The sequence below is a fragment of the Xiphias gladius genome, chromosome 7 (assembly GCF_016859285.1).
Source record: "Xiphias gladius isolate SHS-SW01 ecotype Sanya breed wild chromosome 7, ASM1685928v1, whole genome shotgun sequence".
In the NCBI taxonomy this organism is placed as follows: Eukaryota; Metazoa; Chordata; class Actinopteri; order Istiophoriformes; family Xiphiidae; genus Xiphias; species Xiphias gladius.
In genome coordinates this window covers 28,080,690-28,105,367 of record NC_053406.1, presented here as the reverse complement: position 1 = coordinate 28,105,367, position 24,678 = coordinate 28,080,690, and the positions used below count along the sequence as shown (strand labels likewise).

At 47.1% G+C, this 24,678-nt stretch overlaps 1 protein-coding gene across 1 annotated transcript in view; it reads left to right on the top strand.

The window, feature by feature from the left end:
• timm50 (translocase of inner mitochondrial membrane 50 homolog (S. cerevisiae)) overlaps positions 1-15,599 on the top strand; it is a 44,891-nt gene extending 29,292 nt beyond the window's left edge. The window contains exons 6-11 of the mRNA XM_040131609.1: positions 601-720; positions 4,997-5,101; positions 6,065-6,163; positions 12,500-12,656; positions 13,821-13,927; positions 14,017-15,599. Of these exons, the coding sequence (XP_039987543.1) occupies positions 601-720; positions 4,997-5,101; positions 6,065-6,163; positions 12,500-12,656; positions 13,821-13,927; positions 14,017-14,115 (687 nt within the window). The 3' untranslated portion in view covers positions 14,116-15,599. The remainder of the gene's footprint in view (positions 1-600; positions 721-4,996; positions 5,102-6,064; positions 6,164-12,499; positions 12,657-13,820; positions 13,928-14,016) is intronic.
• The last annotated feature ends 9,079 nt before the right edge of the window (positions 15,600-24,678 follow it).

Genomic DNA, 24,678 nt, shown 5'->3' with positions numbered 1-24,678 from the left:
GGCAGATTTAGTTAATCTAGGCAAAACATGCAGATTTTTTTTTTTGTTTTGTTTGGATTGGTTGAAGAGTAAGTAGGATTTCAGTCGACCAAGATTTTTCTTCTATGGTTGACTGCAGCCCTACTGCAAACCTCACACCACAGACAACTCAGTTTGACTTGAGATTTATGCAAGAAAGGGCTGTGTAGGGGATTCAGGTCATCGCTGTGGATTTTCCTCAGAAAAGTTGTGGACTAAACATTTTCAGTTCTGAATGTATAAACTACCGACAACAGTTTCGGTATCTTAATATGGGCATATCCTGTCTTCCGTTTGGGTTTTTCGGAGTGGTAATATGAGCTGATTTAGCCTTTATTTACTAACTATTAGAAGGATGATTAAGTACACACATAAAAGCCATATGGGCTGGATTTTCCCTTTTGAAGCCAGAACTTCCAGTATTTTCTCATTCTGGATAACTTCCTCCTCTGATTCTGGAAGGTATTGTGAAATATGTGCACAATGTTTTGATCTATAAAGGCATGGTGTGACCTGCTTTTGTGTGTGTGTGTGTGTGTGTGTGTGTGTGTGTGTGTTTTGGACCCCTGTTGATAATTTTAGATGATCATTGAGCCGACGAGCCCGAAGCTGCTGCCCGACCCTCTGAAGGAGCCGTACTACCAACCTCCTTACACTCTGGTGCTGGAGCTCACCGACGTCCTGCTTCACCCGGAGTGGTCGGTACGTGTCCTCACACTCTGTGCTCCCCTAAGCATAGGGCTTAGCCGCCTAGCATTAGATCATGTGGTGACACTTTATAAACATGGTTCCAATCATATGCTTAAGTAATGATATGATGAGTTAACTTAATGCATGAATTACCGCAGGATGTATCACGAATTGCCGTTGCTCACATTAACTAAGGATCAAGTCACTAAGACTCTGTGTGATTAGTCCAAGGACGTTTGCTCATCCTCTCTGATTTAAAATATTTCTGTGAGAATAGACCCAGTGGTATTTATGACACATTTACAAAAGAGTGGGTGGAACGTGACTTGTTTTGTTTGGTTTTGGTTTTTTTGTTGTTGTATTTGTGTTGTTGCTGAAAGTCTAAAGGAGTTTAACAAGGTAGAGGAAGATGCACTAGAACCGTAATCATTCGAGGATGATCAGCTGTCCGACCTAAAGCAGAACGGTTGTCTTGGTATGTTAATTTCCCACATGCTTGTGGTTCATTGGCTTGTGCTTTTTCTCGTATTTATTTTTCGCTTTTTTCGACCAGCATCAGATATACGTTATTTACTCCCCTGCCCAGTCTGCGTCGGCTCGGCTCCCCCGCAGCGCCGTTGCCCCACTGAGCTCCAATGTCAGCCCGCATGAGTCTCATGTTTTCATGTCATTGTTGATCATCTGTATCGTGAAAAGCATCAGATTTCCACACAGTCAGAGGAGGTCAAAGTGTGTGTCCCGGTCATAGCTCAGTGATAAAATCCACGCACAAACCCAGAACGTCTTCCCTGCCAGTCTGACGGCGGCCGAGCTGAGAGCGTCGGAGCGGCCAGCAGACGCGAGCCGTGCTGCCCAGGCTCGCGTCGCTCTCCATGGCGGTTCACTGCTCCGTGTACGGTGAAGGAACTAGAAAAACGGGCTCCGGGCTACATTAGCCGCTTCTAGACACCCCAACCACCCACCCAACTTTTGGCAGTTGAGTTGCGTTGTGGGTAATGTAGGCACCGTGTTTTGACCAGAATGTGTGGAATAAAGACGACATCTCTCGTTCTGCTGCATCGATTTTGATCCATTTTTAAGAGTCGCCCATTGTGAGTGGACAGTGTTACAGGAGCACAATGCTAAATCGGTGAAGTCCTCTTTTAAGACCGAGTCTTAAGACGGAACTGACTATAATCAATCAATCACTGTCGTCACTAAATGAATCCGGAGCTTTCAGCAGTGGAGCTGAAGGCTCCGTTGTCAGCTCAAATGTGATTAGTCGTTGAAAGTTACCTCACAACGTCTTTGTTTCTGACCCTCTAACCTTTGAGCTTTTAGACTCTCTGCTGAACTACAGACAACCACAAGGCTGCTTTCTCTCAGAATCCACCCACTTATTCATTTTCTCAACTCTATTCTTCTTCTGGATTCCTCCCCTACTCCTTCACTAAACTTCTGTCTTTATTCCCCCTCTCTTCTCCTCCTCAAGTCTTCTGCTTCTGCATGTTCCACTTTCCATTTCCACAGAGCTGCGAGGGTACACCTAACACAAACTCTTCTGCATCTTTTTTTCTCTTCTGCTTCTCTCTCCTTCTCTCTCTTACTTTACTCTGTCTTCCTTTTTCCATCACTCCTCCTCTACTCTTTTTTTTCTTTCCTCCACTTTCCCCGTCCGTCTGTTTATCGCTCTGCCCATCGACATTCATCATGAGATTATAGATTAAGCTTTATGTAGAGAATATTATACAGTAGCAGACCTTACATGGGAGTGTGTAGAGAACAAACAAAAGCAGCAGAAATGAAAACAGGTAACAGTTAAATACATGAAGGAGGGACGAGCGGCGGTGAATTTGAGGGTTAATGGTTTTATGGGACAGGTGGACGATGGGGCATGTGTGTCAGAGGTGTGTCCTGCCACCTGTCGACTTGTTTTCTGACACTCCCCGTTTTCGCACGCGCACGCTCTGTCTACATACCTGACAGGTGTGCAGCAGCCGTAACTCAACAACTGCTGCCTGTTAAACCAGATGAACGCACACACACACACACACACACACACACACACACACGCTTTTATGCTTCATTATCTGTTTCCCCACACAGCTTGTACACACACAGTGTTCTTCCGTCTTTCATCATTGTAAAGCTCCTGCACTCAACAACACGCTTCATATCTTCCTTGTAACCCTCCAACCACACACATGCACACGCATTCACATACAAACACACACACACACACACACACACACACACACACACACACACGCAGGTCCGACAGCCCTCATGCTGTTAATGTGTGTTTTTAACCCGAGCAGCAGCAAACTGTAGCCGACCTGAGTGGAAAAGGTCGAGACCTCTGAGCGTCTGACCGTGATGAAACAACGGCTGTTCAACTGCTAAAGTTACACACAAAGAGACAGGCCTGTTACAATAGGCTGTGGTTGCAGCAACAGTTGACTTTACAAATACAGTGTGTACTCTTCCTGTTTCACACCCCTGCTTTTACTTGTGAGCAACGTCAAAGTCAAATTTCCACCGCTAAGTTTTTCTGCATCCTAATCTCGAGATCAGGGTCAGGCCCATAGCTGTGATATACACTACAGGGCCAAACGTCTGTGCTAAATTTAAAGATAATCTTGAATAATCTAGCACTTTTTAAAATCTAGGTTACACCGTGCTTCACACTAGGCTGCAAATAGAATCAACTATATTTAATTAAATGGAGAACTAAAGTAGTCACTGAGGTGTTAAAATCGGTCTTAAAGCGCACCGGAAGGCCGACACAGGTGCCTTGTGCTCACGTGGAACCTGGCCACAGGGGTTTGCTCCCAATTCAGACACGTTAGAGCATCCGTGACGTCCAACACCGATGTTGGTGAAAAGGTCACAGTCACCGTTGGATGGGGTTGAGCGTTGCTTCGTCCACGACGGCATTGTCCCGTTGAAACTGGACGGGAACAAACACACGCTGTTTACAGAAAAGTTGGAGGAACACTGCTGTATAACACACAAATCTGTGCTGGAGCATTAGGATTCCTCTTCACTGGGACTAGCCTTTTCTTTCCCTCTGCAGGTTTCTGCGGGTCCCGAACCTGTTAGCCTCCTGATAAAAGGTTCAACTGTGCTGTTAACTTAATAATTACCCATTATGGTTTTCGTTTCTTTGTTTGTTTGTTTTTTACCTGCCATTCCATTACTTCCTACCAGGAATATGGCTGCAACTTAGTCTATGAAACGTCCGTCAGAAGTCACCTGAGCATTTCAGGTTTCTATGGTTTGCTCGTTTAGAAACTTAAGTATTGTGTACGCGGTGTCTTGCAACAGCACCGCCAGTGTCTGAAAGCCACTGCTTGTGCTACACGTAAAGGTGACGGAGAAATGGCCGAGGCCTCGCTCGGACCGCCTGGACAAAGGGCAGCTCTCTCATTTGTTTTTGAGTGAAGCCGGTCTGTTGGTGCAAACACAAGGGGGTGTGTCGGAACAGCTGAACCGGGGCCAACTTTCTCTGCAACACAGTGGAATGTCGTCCAGGAAGGCGCTACATGCGAGAGCACATTCTTGGTGGATCACTTTGTAACATGAACACTGTTCCGCCACTGTTTATCTCGCCATTGTCTCAATGAAAGAGAGAATATTTGCTGCAGTGAGAAGTTTTGTCGTCTGATAAACCCTCAAACTCCATCTGTTATTCTAGCTGGACTTTCTGGATTTGTGTTTCATGTCTTTCTGGTACCTTAAACAACGTGCCCCCACCAAAGCAGCTCCCTGCATTGTTTTAAAACAGGCCAGTTTTCGGTCTGAGCGCCTACTTAAGGAGAAACTGCACCACATGGGTGAAATCGTTGATTCACCGATCGGTCCCTGATCTTCGCCCCTTCCTGTATCGCCAGTCATCGGTTTGGCCTCTGGTGTAGATGATGCTCTAAACAGCAGCTTCACTCATTAAACCTGTGGCCTCTTCTCTGAGAAACAACACGTCAGCGCTTCTTCCCTAGAGGTTTTCAAGTAATATTCTTCATGACTTGTTCCGTTATCTGATGTGCATTATTTTTATACATGTAGATATAGAAAATAAAAACATTATTCTCGTTCAGCTCGTGTGTGATTTAATACTCAAGACAAGATGGATTCAAATTCAAAATATGCCTCAGAGAGAGACGCTGTCGCCCACTTCTGAGGAAATAACATGACACTCGATATTTCAGGGTCGGTGGAGACAATCGCAGTATATTACAGTACATGCTACAGTATATGTTATAGTGCAGACGTGCTGACTGGTTCCTGTGTTTCCTGTCTGCGTTTCCAGTTGTCGACAGGTTGGCGGTTTAAGAAACGTCCAGGCATCGACTACCTGTTCCAGCAGCTCGCGCCGCTCTACGAGATCGTCATCTTCACGGCAGAGACCGGCATGGTGAGAGCCGCATCTACACACTCACACACTGGCCCCTGGATAATTGAAGTCGTGTTTATCACTAAATAGGCCCTCAGAGGCTTCAGTGTCATGCTGATGAGAGCTGTCTGCCGTCCGATCGGATCTGTCGTGTTATGTTGTTAATCTAACAGCGGATGCCTCTGCTGTCGTTTACTGTCTGCTACAGAGAGGTTGGTTCAGGATTTAGCTGCAGTCTACAAAGTTTAAAAAGTTTTCAGAACGAGTCACAGAAGGTCAAAGTCCCGCAGGTAAATGGTAGATAATCGGCGCCTTTTCAAATGTGGGTGAATATAAAATCCTGCCTGGGCTCCTGAAAGGGTCTTTGGCCTGGTTCTGCTCTGTGTGATGCTTTGAGATGCTAAGAGAGTCATCGGTCAGATCCCTCTTCTGTTTGTGTGTGAAGTGTGTCAAGTTGTTTACAGTCATCTGAAGACCAAAAACACACAAACAGAATTCAGGCGCATAAACAAACAGTCAGTGTATTGAGTTGCTCTGACAGATCGTCTCAACCAACAACAGTTTAACTATTTATTCTTTGTTTCTTGTTTGTTAGTATTATGGCTACAGCTAATGATTACTTTAATTAGTGATTAATCTGCAGATAGTTTAATCGATTAAACATTGGACTTGAGATGCCAGATAATACTTTTTAAAAATCAGAGTCCAAGCTGCATCTTGTCTTATCTAACTCCAAAAACTGGATATGTTCAGTTTAGGATATAAAACAGAGAAAAGCAGCAAAAATGACACCAGAGGATGTTTGACTGTTTTTCTTGAAAAATTACTCGACTCCAAATGGGGAAAAAAAAAAAAAAGTCTGACGTTAATTTGATGTTTGCAAAGCAGATTATTTTATTCAGCTGATATAGACGTTTTGTGTTACAGCTGCTGTTGCTGATTATTTTGTTTTCCTCTTTTGTGTGGTTTTGTGTGTGTGTTCAGACGGCGTATCCGCTCATTGACAGCATCGACCCTCAGGGTTTCGTCATGTATCGTCTCTTCAGAGATGCAACACGCTACATGGAGGGACACCACGTTAAGGTACTGAGCGCGTGTGTGTGTGTGTGTGTGTGTGTGTGTGTGTGTGTGTGTGTGTGTGTGTGTGTGTGTGTGTGTGTGTCTTGCCAAGGTCTTTCTCTGTGTGGAGGCTCGGTGATTGTCACAGTCCAGCCTCTTTCAAACAGGTAAGTGCTGTCAAAACAAATCCAGCAGTGTCTTAGAGATGAAGAGCAGAGAATTAGAAATATACATAGTCAGCATCACATTAGGAAAAAAATAGTGTTGATTTTAAAAAAATTTACATTTTTAATGTAAATGTAAAAATATTTCTAAAAACTGAAAATTAGATGATAAATGAATTACAAACATAGATGAATTAAATTAATTTTAAAATATGAACATTTTTTGAGTGCTTCAAACACACCAGTTAAACAGTGAGCAAAGTGGTCCTCAGATATTTAAAACTTGGAAATACATGACTTCAACTCTCGTGTTTACGCAGATCCAGAATACGCGATATAAACATACAACTATGAAATATTCCCTTAGAAATATAATTTCATGCTGCTTATTTTCACAGTAAGAATTTACTGCAGGTCATTGTTACTTAATTCCAACAATTTTTAATGAAATTCAATAAACTCTTATTGTGAAGAGGGATGAAATTAACATTTCATTCTAAAATTTACGGCATTATTTTCTAAGTTCATGGTTTTATATGTTGTCTGAATTCACTCATACAATTCTGTATTTCATATTTCATTATTCATTTATTTCAATAATGAACGAAGGCCAGCTTCCCCGCTCGAGAGTGAAACCGTGAGCGGGGTACAGCTAAAAATTCTTGTGAGAAGGATCGTTCATGTCGTTTATTTATTGAATTTTATTTTATTTTAAGTTGCTTAAAGAAGTTCAGGGCAGTGACAGTGTTTCCAGAGTTGATGTCGTATAGGAGGAAACTCCATGGAACACCTGTACACCGTTACAGAGGCTCCACGGAGCTGTGATACCCCCTGTGTCTGCTCTGCTTAGCTGCCTTCTGCTGCTGCCATTGATTTCTCCTCCCTCTCTCCACAATAGACATCCCTCCTCCCCTCTTTACTCCCTCCCTCGTTTCCTCCGTCTTCCACTCGGGCCTCATTAACCTTCTGCCTCCTTCCCTCTCTCTCCTCTTCCTCTCATCTCACCTCCCCTTCAACAACCTTCAACCCTGCCTTCCTTCCTTCCTTCTTCCCCTCTTCTCTCATTTATTTTGCTTCTTCCTTCATGTTTCTCCTCCCTCCCTTCCTCCCTCTTCACCCGCCCCCTCCCTCCCTCCTCCCCCTCCTCCCCCTTCCTTCTGTCTCCCTCCAACTGTCATCTCCCTGGGTTTTATTGAGGAACAGTCTGGAGGTTGTAAGGAGCTGGTTAACCTACTTCCCAGAAAGAAGACACACTTACCATCTCATCTCCATAACGCCACGACAGACCAGAATGCAACAGATGCTAAGAGAGAGTTATTAATGCTCCATATGCTGAGGGAGAGTTAGAAACGCAACATATGTCAAGAGAAAGTTATTAAATGTCCGATGAAATTAAAGTTGTTTACATGTGTCTGCGGATGTGCATTTTCTGCCATCAATGGACGTAATCCAAACACATGGAGTTACACTGCGTTCAGAAAGTATTCAGACCCCTTCCCTTCTTTCACATGTTGTTAATTTGCAGGCTGATGCTAAAATTTTTTAAATTCATTTTTTCCCTCGTCAGTCTACACTCAATGCCCCATGATGACAAAGCAACAGCAGAATTTATTAAAAAGGACAAACTGAAATATCACATCGACATAAGACCCTTTGCTATGACACTTGAAATTTAGCTCAGGTTGCCTCCTTTTTACCTTGATCCTCTTTGAGATGTTTCCTCACCTTGACTTGAGTCCACCTGTGGTAAATTCAACTGATTGGACCTGCTTTGGAAAGGCACACACCTGGCTACATAAGGTCTCGCGGTCGACAATGCATATCAGGGCAAAAACCAGGCCATGAGGTTGAAGGAACTGCCTGCAGAGCTCAGAGGCAGGATTGTGTCGAGGCACGGGTCTGGGGAAGGCTGCAGAAAACATCTCTGCTGCATTGAAGGTTCCCAGGAGAACGGCGGCCTCCGTAATTCTTCGATGGAAGAAGTCGATGTTAGCACTCAGCTCATTTCAGCTGAGCCTGACGACACAGCCCGGCTTAAGTTGAGCACACATCAGTGTCACCTGTATCACACACCAGACCCTGTGTGTCATACAGATAGAAGAAAGTAAGACGTCAGGATGTGTTACTTTAAGGAGTGAATGTGATGAAATGACCGCTTTTCTGAATAGTTATCAAGTGTTAGCGCTGGGACACGGGGAAGTGATGTATCCCAACGATTTGACTCGTGTCATCCCACAATCAAGATGGCTAATTTAGACCTCTGAAAGCTGAGCCACTTCTGACAGCTTGGAGCCGAGTCGGACAGGCCTATCGCACCCAGAACCGCAGACGTCGTCACACCGTCTGTAAGGCAGCGATAACCGTAGAGAAGACAGGTGTACGTTCATTTTTAGGCTTCTCTGACCTCCGGAGTTCTGCAGCTTGAGTAAGACCTGTCCAGCTCAGCAGTAAACATCCAAGAGGGGAGGGGTCTACCAGGTGAGAAGATTAATAGGATTCAAATTCCGATGTAGTCCATAGCGTCCCTTTTTAGCTGCTGTGAAGAATTACGAGCTGCTCCTCTGACTCACCTAGACCCTAGACGACTGAGGGTCTTCGTAGATGTGACAACATGGTCTCTGTCTCTTGTGCCCACCTCTGGACAAAGGTCCGGTAATAAACGGCGCAGCATCAGTGGACCAACAGGATGGCTACGGAGTTTTATCAACTCTGTGTCGGTATTATTAAATTATAAGCCCTTTCCCCTAGCCTTAACCAAATGATTCACCCTCTAACCTTTTAAAAATGACGCTACGCATGGAAACTTTATCACTCATCAACTGAAAAACATTGGCACGGCGCATTTAAAATTTTGGCCACTGAAAAAAGTAGAATAACAATGTTCTGATTGGGTTGCGATGGCAGCATATCGTGCTTGTTGTAAGAGTTGTTTTATTTTCTGCCCGATACTGTTCCAGAAATGTGGAAATGATGCCACGGGCAGCTAAAAGTTTATCTCGAGTTTAATAACATTAATTCCTCATAAGCCACAGCGCTGGACCTTCCTCGCCCTCTTATAAAACCTGGCCAACACGCAGCCATTGTTCGCTGCCCTGAATCTGAGCGTCGGCTGCAGGCCTGAAGTGGATCAGACTTCTTATTGTTTGTTGGCTATTGCCAGGATAAGAAACACGGCACAACAGTCGGATTAACTGTCTTCCTTCAAACTTTGTTGTTTTTATTCTGGCCTGCTGTCTGTGCGGGGTTAACTGCCAGGAGGTTAATGGAGACAAAATGGGCTTCTGCATTTCTCATCATCATCATGTCTGCTCTCAGGAGAGAGGGTCATTTCCCCCTCTCAGTCCGATGTTTACTTTATACGTCTAAAACTCAGGAGACAATGGCAAAATCACACTAATACTCATTCTCTATGGTGAGGTTGTATTGTTTATTATTATTACTCATAAAAAAAAAAAAAAGGAAGAAACCTGTGATCCCTTCGGTTTTTTGCGGAAAACATCAGATGTGAGTCGCACGGGAGGAAATAAAATGAGATTTGTTCATGTTTTGAGCTGCAGTGTGAACAGAGCTGAAGTGAAACGCTGTGACGTGCCCGACTGTGATTTCCTCTGCTGGACGCTGATCTAGCATCTGCCCCTTCGCAGCAGTGGATGTTCCTCACAGCAGTAGATGTCATTCCTGTTTTCTAATCTCCGAACAGAGGCAGCGGCCGCAGATGGCTCCTGCCAATAGCATCGCGCGGCAGATTTGACGAGTGGCGTTTTCATACAAAGACACGGGGAGCAGAGTGGCGGCGTGGAAGTCGTAGGGGCGCGACCTTCCATTGATGCAACTGTGTTTGTGTAAATGGCTGCGGCGCGCGAGAGTTAACCGCTAACCTGAAACAAACTTCTGTTTTTAGTTTTTCTTCAGCCGTCGTTTTAGTAGTAAATTATATCAGAATATAACATAAAAAGTTTGAACTAACATGTCTGTGACATAATCTTTTTTTTAAAAAAATAAGGGGGTTTGTTCTGAACTGCTGCGCACGCGGGCCACGTTGGGAAATGTTGCATAACTTGATGTCCACAGCGCGCGCACACCGACCACGTCAGGCCGACAGGAGTCAAGTTACAGTAGCCTGGATGTGCCAATCTGGGCAGCGGATGTGATAAAACTGCTGCTTTTCTGGAGGATTTGACGCCTGTCAGCACTGGCAGACACTGGCGTATCCTGACTGCCGGCTCACATCACCTCACAGTGACGGCACGCTACAGGTTTCGCAGGCTTGCACTGAGAAAAAACCACTGGCGTTTGCTGGTGTGTGTTGCCCTAAATGGTGCTTTCACACCTTAACCGTTTTGGTGCGGTTCAAACAAACTCCGGTGTGTTTTTGCCACAAGGTTTAGTTCTTTTAGGCTGGTCTGAAGCTGCAGAGCCATAATCTCCACTTTTTCCAAAAAAATAAAAACAGGACTGATTTATATTCTCGAGAGAGTAAAGGCCTTTCTCTGTCGACTGTGCGACGAATAAACTGCATGAAAATGAGAAAAAAAATTCCCTGCTGAAGCTGTTGCATCCAAAAATATTTACTGAGATCGTCAGAGTTTGTTTTAGAGATGCGAGCCACGTTTGAGGAAACCCTCTCTGGTATCAGCCATATTCATGGCCGGTAGATGAACTCTGTGTCACTGAGCAGAGGAAAGACCGGCCCAGACCCACTGTCAGAAGGAACTGTGGGTCTGCTGAGGGCAGTGACAGTCTGCAGTCATTAAATCAGAGACGGAGGCCGTGGCAAACAGCTGCTCCACTTCTGTCATGTAAAAGGTAAAACTAGTTCCTGTCCCAGGCTGGGGGCTACCCGTAAACCTCCACGGACCGTCAACATCTGTTTATATGTACTTGCTTTTTTAAGGGCTGATACCAAGTGAAGATTGTCTGGGCTTTATTGAAGAGCGCTCTTGCCAGATCTAAACAGTAAGTTGGTCTGCCATTATGGTCACGTTAACACGTAGCCGTTGCCACGTTGTGATTGGCCGAACCTGTCTCATCGCAGGCAAAAACAGGAGAAAATCAACCTTTGGACAAATCGGATAAATTATGCATTTCAGCAGAGTCCCGTTCCCCTGGCGTATGTATGTTTCGTAGCATCCAGTGATGTGTTTTGTTTTTTGTTTTTTTTAACGGGCATGTAAAATAATCACACTAAAAATTGCCCTTTACGTAGGAGAGACTTAACTCTTACCATGTGTTAATATTTACCATGTGTTAATCCCAGTTTGTTTATTTAGCTTATTTTAAGGAGAGAGTTTTTTCCTTTTTCTTTTTAATAATTTTTAGAGGTGGAAGTAGTCTAAATAGAAAATACTTCAAGAGAGTCTGAAAAAATAAATGTTATTTATGATAAATGTTTTCTCTGCTTTGCTGTGCTGTGAACTGTGAAAACGGGGGGCTGAATTTATTTAAATATCATTGTTGTACAACTGCTTGTTTGCAGACGCTTCAGTTTAGGTGGTAGCTTTACCCAACAAGCGCACACACACAAACACACACACACACACACACACACACACACACACACACACACACACACACACACTCTCTCTCTCTCTGAAGGAAGACAGATCCCTTTTATTCATTGGCTGTGAGGAGGATGGACGAATGAGTCCACTGGGGTTTACGCGCGCACACACACACACACATGCGCGCGGCTGCCCTCAGCAGCATTTTATTTTTGGGTGGGGGGGGCAGAAGATGAGCTTGGCGATAGAGACAACGAGGAGCGTCCCTCTCCATCTGTCTCACACATACAAATATACACACACGCTAATAGTCACCAGCTGGGGCGACCAGAGAAAATGTGTGTGTGTTTTGTTGGTTTTAATCTGGGTGACCATTAAGGATTATCAAGATAATAAAGTTGTTATTTGATTAGGCCTTAAAAAGGTCAACAGGGTCCCACAGCTTATGTTGGGCCGGGGCGGGGGGGTCAGGACGACAAAAACAAAACCTAACAAACCCAATGTGTCTTTATATTTTATTTTGTGTGATTTCCAAGATCATGGGTCCTACTTTATCTGTAGCAGAATGAAAATCAATCCTCCGTCACCTTCATCTCCACATGACAGTTAACCCACTTTAATGGGTTTTTTTTTTTTCGTTATTTTTCCCTTAATTTTACATCTGGACCCGTTTGTCTCTCTCTCGTCTTCCTCAGGACGTGTCGTGTCTGAACCGAGACACCAGCAAGGTGATCCTGGTGGACTGTAAGCGGGAGGCGTTCAGCCTGCAGCCCTTCAACGGCATGGCGCTTAAGAAATGGGATGGAAACTCAGACGACCGGACGCTCTACGACCTTGCCAACTTCCTCAAGAGTAAGACACAGAGCGGGGCGTTCAGGGGCCCATCCCTTCCATTTGATTTCTCATTTCTTTTTCCTTTCATTTCTTTCTGTTGTTGCAGTTCATTCAGTAGTCAACCAAAGAAGATAATATCGGTTGACTGAAATCGTAGCTACTCTTCAACCAATCCATTGGTCGCAGGGGAAGAAGATTAGCTAGATTAACTAAATCTGCCACAGTTTACTGAGTGCACTCTACCCGGCAGCCTAATTAGCCTAGATGAATTATAAATAAGCATAAAAACCTAGTATTTGCAGCAAAACGTACTGAAATACGCCAGTTCTGATATTTTCAAGCATTACACAGGAAAGTTGACAGAGCCTCCTAACGCAGCCACGTCAGCACCTTTTGTTAGATGATCTGACTTGTTGGTCGTTGAGCTGTGACATGAAAACTGCTGGTTGCAAAGTTTACGCTCGACTTTTTGGTCGTCTGTTTTAACAAAATGCCGCCACACCGACGACGTACTTTGACGGGGTGTCAGTTAGTTTGGAGCCGACTCCAAGTAAATGTCCAGTAAACGTTCAGTAAGCGTTAAACAAGATGGGCCTAGCAGTCTCCGTTAGGTTGGGCGAGTTCAAAGTTGTGAAAACGGGTCGGTGTTTTGAAAACACCGCCCCGCTTAAAAACACTGACGTTTCTTGTACACACCTTTGCAAAAACCGTAATTGTGGCATGTGCAAGAGTTTAGACACCTCACTAGGTCAGTACTTAGTAGCTCCTCCTTTGCCAACTGTCGAAGCGTTGGGGTGGAAATATTCTGGCTTTGGTGGGCGGGGGGGGGCACCGGTGGCACAGGAAACACTGCACAGACAGAGGGAGGAATGGATTCCACCACACATCAGCAAACTCTGGATGCAAATGTCCTGCAGTCAGCCAAGAAAAGTGAGAGGGAAAAGAGGCCGGCGTCTACAACAGGACAATGATCCGCAATTACTGTTTATTTTCTTTTCTTTTGTGATGGTTTATCAACATTTGGAGAGAGGCTCATTGTTAATGTCTGTTTGGCCAGAGAAGCTCAAACCTCTCGTACAGTTGTAATAAAACGTGCTTTTACACACGTTCCTTGTTGGTCGATGATCCAGAAAGAAAAGTGTCAGCTTCTGTTTGACCTCGCGTCTTCTCTCCGTCTGTCAGCCATTGCTCTGAGCGGAGTGGAGGACGTTCGTTCGGTGTTGGAGAACTACGCGCTGGAGGAGGACCCCATCGACGCCTTCAAACGCAGACAGGCTCAGCTGGCGCAGGTAGGAGGAGAAATAAAAACGCACCCCGCAACTATTCGCTCAGGCGTGTTTCGGTTGATGGATTTGATTCCCTGACCTCTGTCTGTCAGGAGGAGGAGCAGCGTCTGGCCGAGCTCTCCCAGCAGAAGAAGCAGGGAATCTCCCTGGGCTCCATCACCTCGCGGTTCTGGCGCTCCAAACAGCAGTGAGCGCCGGCCCCTCTCACACTTCCACCGATCGCAGCCCGGCTCTCTACCAGCGTCAAGGTGAGGGGAGAGGCCAGAGGACAGAAGGGGCGGGGTGGGCCCGCGCACTGTAGCTGAGCCGGCTCGGCTGTCGCAAGCAACCAATCATGTCTCAGTGGGCGGGTCTGCAGTGCTGGAACGGAGCGAGGACATTGGCCGTCGTCTGCACCGATGAGAGAGGCACTTCCTAGTTTTTTGGAGGTAGGGCGCCAGTGGACCCCTCCCTTGGTCATCTTGGTGTCAACTGATGCATATCGGGCTGCTGATTGTTTTAAAAAAAAAAAAAAAGTTAAAAAAAAGACAAGCTGGAGAAGATCCAGGTCAGGTTAAAACTCTTTGTGGTGGTTGGAGGCAGATCTGAGATCAACACTGCTGTCGCCACTCCGGTTCTGGTCGGCCCCACCGCTCACGGGATCTGACATGAGATCAGCAGTGCTCTGTCCTATACCACACCTTCAGAATGTGTATTTTATTTTATTTTCTGTTCTTCTGTGTGTGTCAGACTGTGCCGACGGGCTGCCGGAGAGACCGTGTTAATATAATGAATATTGTTTCTAAAAAATAAAAGTAAACAGTACGTAGTATCCCTAAGCGTTCATTCAATACGTGGGACTGTCAGAGCAACCCAGTGGCGGCGTGGACGGGTGCTCGGTTTGTCTCGTGGACATAATGAAGACTGGAACGGCAGCTGAGCCAATGGTGGAAGAGAAGAATCGAAGCAAAGGTTTACTTGTAATTTCTGCCTAATTTCTCCTGGTCTTTCATTTTCACATCTTTTACAGGATATGTCACGTGTTATTCAAAACTTTTTCTTATTGTCAAAAAGAAAAAAAACAGAACCAACAATGAGCAATGAGTTAGTTCGTCTCTCAACACTTTCCGACTTCCCTCCTCTGTCTGTGGCTCTCAGCTCGGAGCCCTTTTTTTTTTTTTTTTTTTCCTACCGAAGACGTAAAATCTTTAAAAACACCTCACAAATATATAGTTTTATTTTTTAAAAAGGCTCAGTAATTCTCCTTAAAAAGCTGCTCACTGTAGTTTTTATCAAGCAAATGAGAGGAAATAGTGCAGAAACCCTTTATACATTCTTCTATAAAGCGCTGCAAATATACTATATACTATAGTATTTACTATCCATACATGCCAATTGCATGGATATAATGACATCACCCTAGGAGGCCTACGTTTTTTTTTTTGTTTTGTTTTGTTTTTTTTATTGTTTCTGTGAAGTTTTAGATCCAGTTTAATTCTCCGAACTCCCGTCCTTCTCTCTCTCTCGTTGGAGAGAACCACCCTCCAGAAAGAGAGAGTGAAGCGACGATGTTCTGAGGACAGGAACCGTGACGATGGTCTTCGAGGCTCGGCTGCTGTTCTCTTTCGAGTGCTTGTTGAAGATCCATGTTGACGTGAACTCGCCATCGACATCCTCAATAAAGGAAACAAATCAACACGTTGTACATGCAGATTTTATTGAGATTTTACTGCTTATTTGATGTTTTCCAACAAAGCCCTCCTGTTCGAAGGCTGTTGTTCCTCAGTGTTTGTTTTCACATTCTTATAAATTAAACCATTTCTTCTTCCTCCTCTTCTCAAAGTAGGAAACTGGAATTCTTGCTCGACAAGATAATTGGCATTTCAATTTCCACTTTTTCCATATAGATGATTTGTTTTTATTGCTGTTGAGCTGCCTAAGGTTTTTCTCTCCAGTTCTTCCTCCGTGAGTGAATCTCCGCTCGATCGGGAAGGTTCTCAAAAAACCCGACTTTAAATATTCTTTCCCTCCACCTATCGTTAACGGACACACAGTCGAAATCCTAAAATAATGTTCAACCGCGGAAGACACTCGGTAGAGCGACATGCCGCCGCCAAGGCAAAAAAAATGCCCCATCTCTGAATGTTAAGGGAGGTGATTAAAAAATTCCTGGAGCCGCCCCTTTAACCGGATCTGCATTAAAATGTAGTGAGTTATTGCCTGGCCCCTGCCCCATCCCTCCGCCATGCCCGGTGCAAATTGGTTCAGTATTTTCTGAGTAATACTGTTGACAGATAAACCAGCAGACGGACACGGGTGGAAAACATAACGCCATTGGCAGAGGTAGTACATGCTGAATAACCAACGTAGTCTGATTTCTTTGAGTAATTACGTACTTCAATCTTGTTTGAATTTTAATTGTATACTTAGTGTGGCACTTTGATTCACAGGTTAGAGTGTAAGTTCAAAAATTACATTAGTATCACCGCCTGTGTAGGGAGTGCAGAAGAACACAGAGATGAGGAAGATTTAGATTTTTTTGGTTTTACATTTACTTCACCGAACTACAGCTACAGTTTTCTGATGAGGTTTAAAGAGAACATGTGTAGTACTCCTGTGAATTCCAAGTACAATGTACAGAAAAACAAAGTTGAAACCCGACCAAACCTCAGGAATGTTTCACATTCTTGGATTTAAAGCGGAAACCCCGCGGTGCCTTGAACCTGTAAATCTGTTTTTCTTTTCTTCTCCCTGTTGGATTCCTGCTTCACAACCACGCATGTTTTAAATCCTCCGAAGGTGTTGTGACAACTATCACCTCCGAAACGCCGAGCCCCCACCTGGCTTCTTGACACTGGCATGAAAACGAGCCTGGGCCCAGGGGGAATGATGGGAAGCAGCGAATCTCCTGTTGGCACAGATATACGAACACGAGCAGCAGGAAGGTTTTCCTCGCTTCCACGAGCAGCCCTGGATCTTTATCGGACCAGAGGTTTGCCAAATGTGGACGCACATTTCTGCCAGGAAAAAAAGATTCATAATCATCAGAAAAACTTAATTGGTCCCTGCGGGGAAACTGATAGGAAAGAGGAAGTAAAGTAAAAACTACTATAAAATAGTAATGATAATAAATACACGGTAAGTGAGTGGAAAAATGTACAAATGCAAACGTGCAGAAAGTGCGAGGCAGGCTCTCCGGGCCTCTTTCACAAGACCGGCAGGGCAGGGGTCCTGTCTCCTCTGGTGGTGCAGGCCACAAAACTGAGTGGAAGTGGGGAGACTCTTGTCTAGAGCCGAACTCCCCGGAGATGGTGAAGGAAGCCCCGGAGTGCGGAGTCGCTGACGTGGATGGCGCCACACGCGGTTGCCGGGTTAGCGGAGGGGCGGGTACAGACGATGAACCGAGATGCCGTAGGCGTCGACGTAGGCCCAAGGCGAACGGTTCGATGTCTGGGCTGCAGAAATGTTCCATCCCCTATGCCCGAGGTGTGTGTGGAAGCCGTCGATGGTAGCGATGAGATCCGGAGAACCGTCCTGTAGCCATGTCCCCGTGAAACCCACAGCGCCACGGTCACGGAACGTCCCCCCGATTCCTCACCGGCGCCGCTGGCTCGTCCATCGTGTTGCGCAGTGATCTCACGTTGCCCGTGATGGTAGAAGGGAGATCCGCTCCTCTCCATCAGTCTCTGTCGTCTGGACCCAGCTCTCCGCCCTCGTCGCTTTGTTCCTCCTCCGCACCTACCCGTTTTGCGTCTCTACCGGGGTGTCCGGTGTTCTGGACACCATGGCCGGCCGGCCGGCTTCAGCACAATCAGCTGGTCCCTAGGGGTCAACAACGCGGGTCGGCGCTCAACGGTAGCGTTTTCAAAAGAGGCAGCTGAATGAAAGAAGGAATTCCACGCTGCAAAAACCCAACCAGAACTCCCTCTACTAGCATGTTTAGAGAGGGAGCATCTTAGATGAGTCACCAGTAAAAAAAAATTTTAAAAAGTATGACAAAAGAAGAAAAGCTAAAAAGTTGGAAAAATAAGAATCGAGCAGGAGCAACTGCAAAACAGGCTGCATGCACAGAAAAGAAAAATAAAGATTTGATTCAAGCAAAACATGTTACAAACCTGATGTACGAAATGGAAATCAGGAGTCTTTTGTTTTATAATATTCATTTAGTATTTTATCATTTGATTAATCAGTTTCCGCCTCGCAATTCATTATTTAATGACTAAGTCAGCGTTTTGACTTAATTCAAGTTTAACCAAATAAGTCAGAATTTTAACTTTGAATCTCATAATTTTGACCTAAGTCAGAGTTTTGACACAATTTCTACTTTGTATGTCTCACTAGTTAACTTAGTAAGTCTGAACTTTTCCTGTTCCTGTTCCTTATTGTCACTTTACTGTTGTCACTCAACGGGGACCTATTATGCTTTTCCTTGCTTTTCTGTCATACACACATACAAGTTGTTGTCGGATGTTCAGATTAAATGCGGCTGCGGTTTCAACAGTTTCAAAAAATGAGGTAAACGTATGTAAAAGTAATTCCTGTGAGGCGAAAGCTCAGCAGCTCAGGCGCCGGACCGCCCCGAACGTTAGGTTTCCGACCGCCGGCCCATCGCGAATTTCTTCACACGTTGATCCGCTCCGAGCGCAGCTCGTTCTCCCAAAACCCGTCTACGCGAGTAGCGTTGCAGGCATTCAGTGGACTCAAGCAATAACCGCAAGATTAGCATCTGAATTCCCCGGACAGCGGACGTTTCCCTGCATTTTAGCACATTTCTCACATGTACAACTATTAACGGGGACATATTTAGAAAATTTCTCTGTACGGATTGTGATTGAAAGACTAAATCCACCATGATGTCCAACAATAAGCAGGAGGTGGGCGTAATATTTCCCGAACAGAGACGTCCTGCCGTAATCCCTGCTGCTGCGGATGTTCGTGCCTTCCACTCTCAGATTCCGGATCGGTTTCCGTTCAGGGACGCGTACGGATGGATTTGAAAAGATACCGTTTCCAATCAAGTATGTTCTGTTACTTTGCTTTCAGAACCTCCACGTTGGCGAGAGGATGAGGCGGTGCTCGAAAGCGCCGGGTGGGCCCCCCCCCACCGGCAGGCTTGCGGATGTTGTCCGATCAAAAGAACGTGGGCTCTTAATGAGGCCCGGGGCTGAGATTGCCTTTTTCAGTCAGAGGCTCAACATAAGAGGCAGTTTGAGAGAAATAGACCTTTTTTGAACTGTGAATCATGCAAAGCTCCTCTAGTGGAGTCCCAGCGTAAAGATAGAGCTGGACACGAGCATAACAGGTCCCCTTTAAACCAGTTGTTTCCCTTTTTTTTTTTTTTTACGTTGGTCACGTGTCTCGTTTTTGACGGAGGTCAGAGTTTGTTTGACTCGAGCTGAAGTCGTCATTTTGTGACACTGAACTTCTATTTCATGATTTTGACTTTGAAGCTCATAATTTGATTTGTTGTCTCAGCTTTGTTTGACTTGGTCATTTGGAATTTGACTCATTAAATCATAAATTTGACTCGTTTGATTTCAGATTTGGACTCGTGTTTCGCCCACTTTTGATTTACCACTAGTGTTTTATTTTTTTTTTCTATTTTCATAATTTCCACCGAAAATATATAGCAAACAATAAAACTTTATTACAACCTCTTAAAACCGTATTTTGGAAACATAGCACATGGGACGCTGCTCTAGCTAAATGCTTTCAATGTGTGGACTGAAGGAGGTTCAGCCTGCCGGTTGAAAGCAAACAGATTAGAGGCTTCTCGTGGACAGTACTCAACAGGATGAAGTGATCTTCACAGAGATTCACCGCTGCTCCTATTTATCCAGCGTCTGAAACCCCGCAGGGACCGAAGTGAAGCAGCCCGGGAAGGTTTCCAGCCGGGAATCGTGTTTAAATTGAGGACTAAGTGGAGTTTGGAGGGGTTTAAGAGGTTTTTATGGAGGAAGATCTACTTGGGGATTAAGAATTACTGGCATGTGTTTGTAGCTTCGGGCTCTTAAAAATCCCGTTTTCACAGATGAGAGTCGGGAGACCAAAGGCTCCCTCTCACTGTTGACCGAAGATGTTGCTTTGGGGGGGGGGGGCCTTGACAGGAGCAGTTTGATTGATGTTGAACTAATGATAAAGATAGAGACTGAAACATCCTCAGGGGTTTTTTTCTTTGCCATTAATTCGTTCATGTCTAGGAAGGACCAGTGGTTGGTGACATGGACACAGTGATGATAGTTATATATATTAACCACAGACCCAGTGTCTCCTCAGCGTCCGGACACCTGCATCGTGTCCACATCGCTGAACTGTTTTTTTTTGGGGGGGGGGACAAATCTAAATGTAGTAAAACGAAAGGCCGATACCTCGTGAGGTTTTTATGATCTCACGTCTCCCCCGTTTGATGACGATTGTGCTGAAGTGATTTGATTTGATGCCTGTGCAGTTTGGTTGTTTGTGTGTGTGTGTGTGTGTGTGTGTGTGTGTGTGTGTGTGTGTGTGTGTGTGTGTGTGTGTGTGTGTGTGTGAGAGAGTGTGCGTGTGTGTGCCGTTTCCGTTACAGCTCCCGTACGTGCAGCAAATGTGGCAGCAGAAGACTGAGTTTGTTCACTGAGAAAACTTTATTCGCCCCGCACATCATTTCCGAAGGAGCAGAAATACTCAAGTAAAGCACAAGCGCGTAGTACCCGAGTAAATGTACTCAGTTACTTTCCACCGGCGTCCCCTTCCTGACACTCCACCTTAACTCTTCTCTTTATTCTCGCACAGCCAGCAACACTGCTCAGAGCTGACGACGGATGAGTCGCCTACCGGAGGGGGACCGGAGCGGTTTGCGTGACCGGCGCTGACGCGCACGGGGACCTCTGGCTCAGATTAAACGCGGCTCTGCGGCGGCTTTCATGGGACGGTCTGTTCTTGTTTAGTGCGTGGAGGATGAAACACTTCATGTGCCTAATTAACGCGAGCAGCTTTTCACTTCCCAACAAGAAGCTTCCAATCATTCTTCGATACGACCACATGTTGGTGTGTGTGTGTGTGCGCGCGCGCGCGCGTCTTCCTGCCTTTAAGTCATGTTAATTGGCCAACACGTTTTGAGAAGAGCGCGTGAAAGGAGAAGACAATGGGCGGGAGGAGGGGGCGGGGCTCACACCCACCTGCAAAATGCGTCTCAGGTGAGAAAAGCAGCGCGAGGACCCCCCCTTTCACCCGCACCCCTCCTCCGCAACTGACAGACGACCACGTGCCAAAACCCTTAATGATGCCCGCGGGCTGTGCGCGTGCGTGCGTGTTAATCTCACTTTCCTTTAATCACAGCCCACGGGACCGGTGGCGGCGGTTTGGGAAACGACCACAATTACAAACCTGATCATCTCAAATCCGGAACTACCGATTTAATCCGTCGGTTCGGTCTGAGGCGGCTGCTGACGGCTCTCCGTGGGTCAGGGAGGAGGAGGAGGGGGCGGGAAGATGGGATCACACAGAGATGGTGGAGCTTCACGGTTTGTTTCACGTTCCTCTCACCGGAACAAGGTGAATATGTCGAAAGGGCTGCGGGACTGGCCATCGGGCACACGGGGACAAATCCCGGCGGACCGGGAAATAATCAGCGCGCTGCCTGCGTCTGGGCTCACTGGCCAATCACAACCCGGTTTCCGGAGCAGGGCTGGCTCCTCTCTATGTGGCTGTTTTCCGTCAGCGTGGCCACGGTTCAACGTTCCCGTTGGAGTCCTCGTCGGTCCCGGATCTAAATGCGGTTTGGTTCAGCTGCTGCTGTGTGCTCCCGGAGCTCCGGGAGGTGTGAACTCGGGAACACCGAGGCGGGGCGGAGGTTAATGAGACCAACCGTTTGCCCTGCGGCAGCTCCGACAGATGCTAACAGCAGGCTAGCCGAGCTAACAGACTGCGGGGCCCGAAAACTAGCACCTTCAGGGTGATGCCATAAACGCATTGTGCCCCCCCCCCCCCCACCAGCACCAGCACCGGTTTACACAGATTCCCAGTTTTCATTTTTATTTAGTGGTGACTTTGCACCAAAGCATTTGTTCCGTTCAGAACTCCGAGTAGCCGCCGCTAAACAACAATAACCACTGTCACACGCTTCACCTGCACTGAATGTCTGTTTACATCATTAACTGAAACCCAAACCATTTATTTATCTAACAACGAATAAGGCGGATGCTGAATCGGTCTTTTGAAGAAACGGACGAAAAGCCTGGTGATTAATTATTCCAAGTGAAAAGGAGTGAAGTTGTACCTGCGCTCCTGCACAGCCAATCATCTTCCACCCTCTGTCTTTACAGGTGAGAGGGGGCGGGGCCAAGATAAACCACGATCGACAGGTGACGTGGATTAAAAACACAGAACAAAAGGTATTTTGTCATAGTTTGTGGTGTTTATGTGTGTTTGTTACAGTCAGCGCCCCCACCCGCCGGAGACCCGTTTGGCCTGGGCGGTGGTCCTGACGGCGCAGGTGTCGCTCTTGACGCCTCGCCGAGCTCCTCGCGCACATTTATGAGCTCCCACCTCTCAGCAGACTTTCCCACGGTCTCTCTCTCTGTGTGTCTCCCCCCCCCCACACACACACACACACACACACACACACACAACACCTCTCCTCCTGCCACCCCCCTCCCCGGCACGCGGCACACGCCTCGTGTTCTCTCACCTCAACAAAAGCTCGTGCCATTTGGACACGTGTTGGGGGACAAAAGGTGCGACACACACACAGAGGGACAGACATGCCCGACGTTATTAATAACATTAGTAAGACATAATAACATAGATAGGCCTGCCTCAGTTTCTAGACCCTGAACCAAAACCCGAAGACCCGGACCAGACCCGTCTACCTCTCAGCCTGTGCAGTGACCGCGCCATCGATGCCCTAAAACCCCGCAGGCCACAGCTCAAACCGCGCTTTGAACGCACCGGAACAGAAACGGAGAAATGCGGAGCCCGCCAAGAGTGAAATTAACAATAACTAATGAGAAACCAATGGCAACGGAGAACGACGCTCTCCTCCGTCCTGCGTGACAGCAAAGACAAAGTCTTGGGTGTGGGACTGATCCGGGGACGTCAGCTCGGGACATTACGACAGGTAAGTCTCCACCGAGAAAAGAAACGTCAGAGACGGTTCTAGCGAGCTGCGGCCCTCGTGGGGTCTCCGGCTGGTGAGGAGCGGAACTACCGCAGCCTGAAGTGCCTGAAGCTCGGTGGTCGCGTGGCGTGCGCGTCTTCTGCGGCATCTGACGACCCGAGAGGGGGGGGGGGCGCTGATCGATAAGCAGATGGGGCCGATCGAATATGTGCATATTGTCGACTGATGGCGACGATGCGTCCCGGTGCCGTGCGCACGCGTCCCCCGGCTCTCCAGGGAGCGGACGCTGCGCGTGCTGAGCAGGTATGTCGCTCAGGCGCGTGCGCCGCACCAACGATCGGTGGTGGAGAGTATCGGAGTACGTTTACTCATGTTCCAGGGCACGTGAGGGCGTGCGTGAGTGCCCACGTTCTACTTCCTTCCTCTCCTCCACGACGTCGCTGACCCCGTAGAGCCGGATCGCGAACAGCAGGTGGAAGCAGCCACGAAACGACCGTGTACAGGTGTAGAAGAACCTGCCCGGCTCCAGGTGTAGGGACGGTGGTGACCCACCTGTGGTCACCTGTAGAGCCGAACGGGCCCTTCCCACTCCTGCTGGTGGTTCTCTGAGGCTGGCGCTTCTGTTGGCAACATCCGGCCGGGTCCAGAAGACTCTGGGGGGGCGTCAGGGTCCACAATCAAGAGACCCCGACCCCCCCAGACAACCTGCTGTGAGTGTTCCAGGTGAGGTGTCACATCTTACTGTCATATCACCGTCACGAGCCGAAGAGCCTGTTGTTGTTGTTGTTGTTTATCGTCCGCGTGCAGACTCATATCATTTGATTCATCTATGTGACGCTTTTGTCTCGAGCGACCCACACACGCGCGCGTCTGGATCCAAACAGGGCAACAATATCAGGCTTGTAGTGCGTGCGTGCGTGTGTGTGTGTGTGTGTGTGAGAGAGAGAGAGAGGGCGAGAGAGAGAGTCTTCGCGCGCGTCGGGGCACATGAAGCGTGTCTCGTGCCGTGGGTGTGGTTTGGAAGGAGGGGGGTTAAAGTCAGGGCCAGCGGAGGCACGCGCTGCCCTCATTACAATAATAATAGAGGGCGAGGTGGGTCGCGAGCGCCAAAAAAAAGCAACAGTTTGTGAGCTCGTGTTTAATTTTCACCAGGTAAAGTTGGTTGTTTTGTGTTTTTTACATTTCGGTGAAATCGGTTCTCGTGCCTCTCATGTGTCTCGAGTGAAATCAAACCGTGGCACTGATTTAAAAACCGAGCCGGACCGACACGGCAGCTGACACCGGCCCTGGCGCAGGCGGGTCTGTGTCAGGGCGCGGGTTCGAGCTCATTTACGACACAGTCTGTCCGTTGCGGTCCGTCCACCGGAGCGCACCGATAAGCGGACTTTGACCTCCCGGTCGATGTACCAGTATCAGTCGGGGCCCGGCGTCCATCCCACCGCCCCCGGTCCGGCCTTACTCCTTATCGATCCGCCCCTGACACACGGCGCAGCGGACGCGGTGAGTCGGTAGGCGACACGGTAGGAGGAACGGGAGACCGAACTCTAAAGGACCGACTTCGGGATACGGTCTCGAATGCGGACTGTTCACTGCGCAGAAACACCAGAGCCTCGACCTCGGATCCTCTTCACACGTCCGCGGGCAGCCGGTCTCCGCGGCCGGTGACCGGCAGTGACTC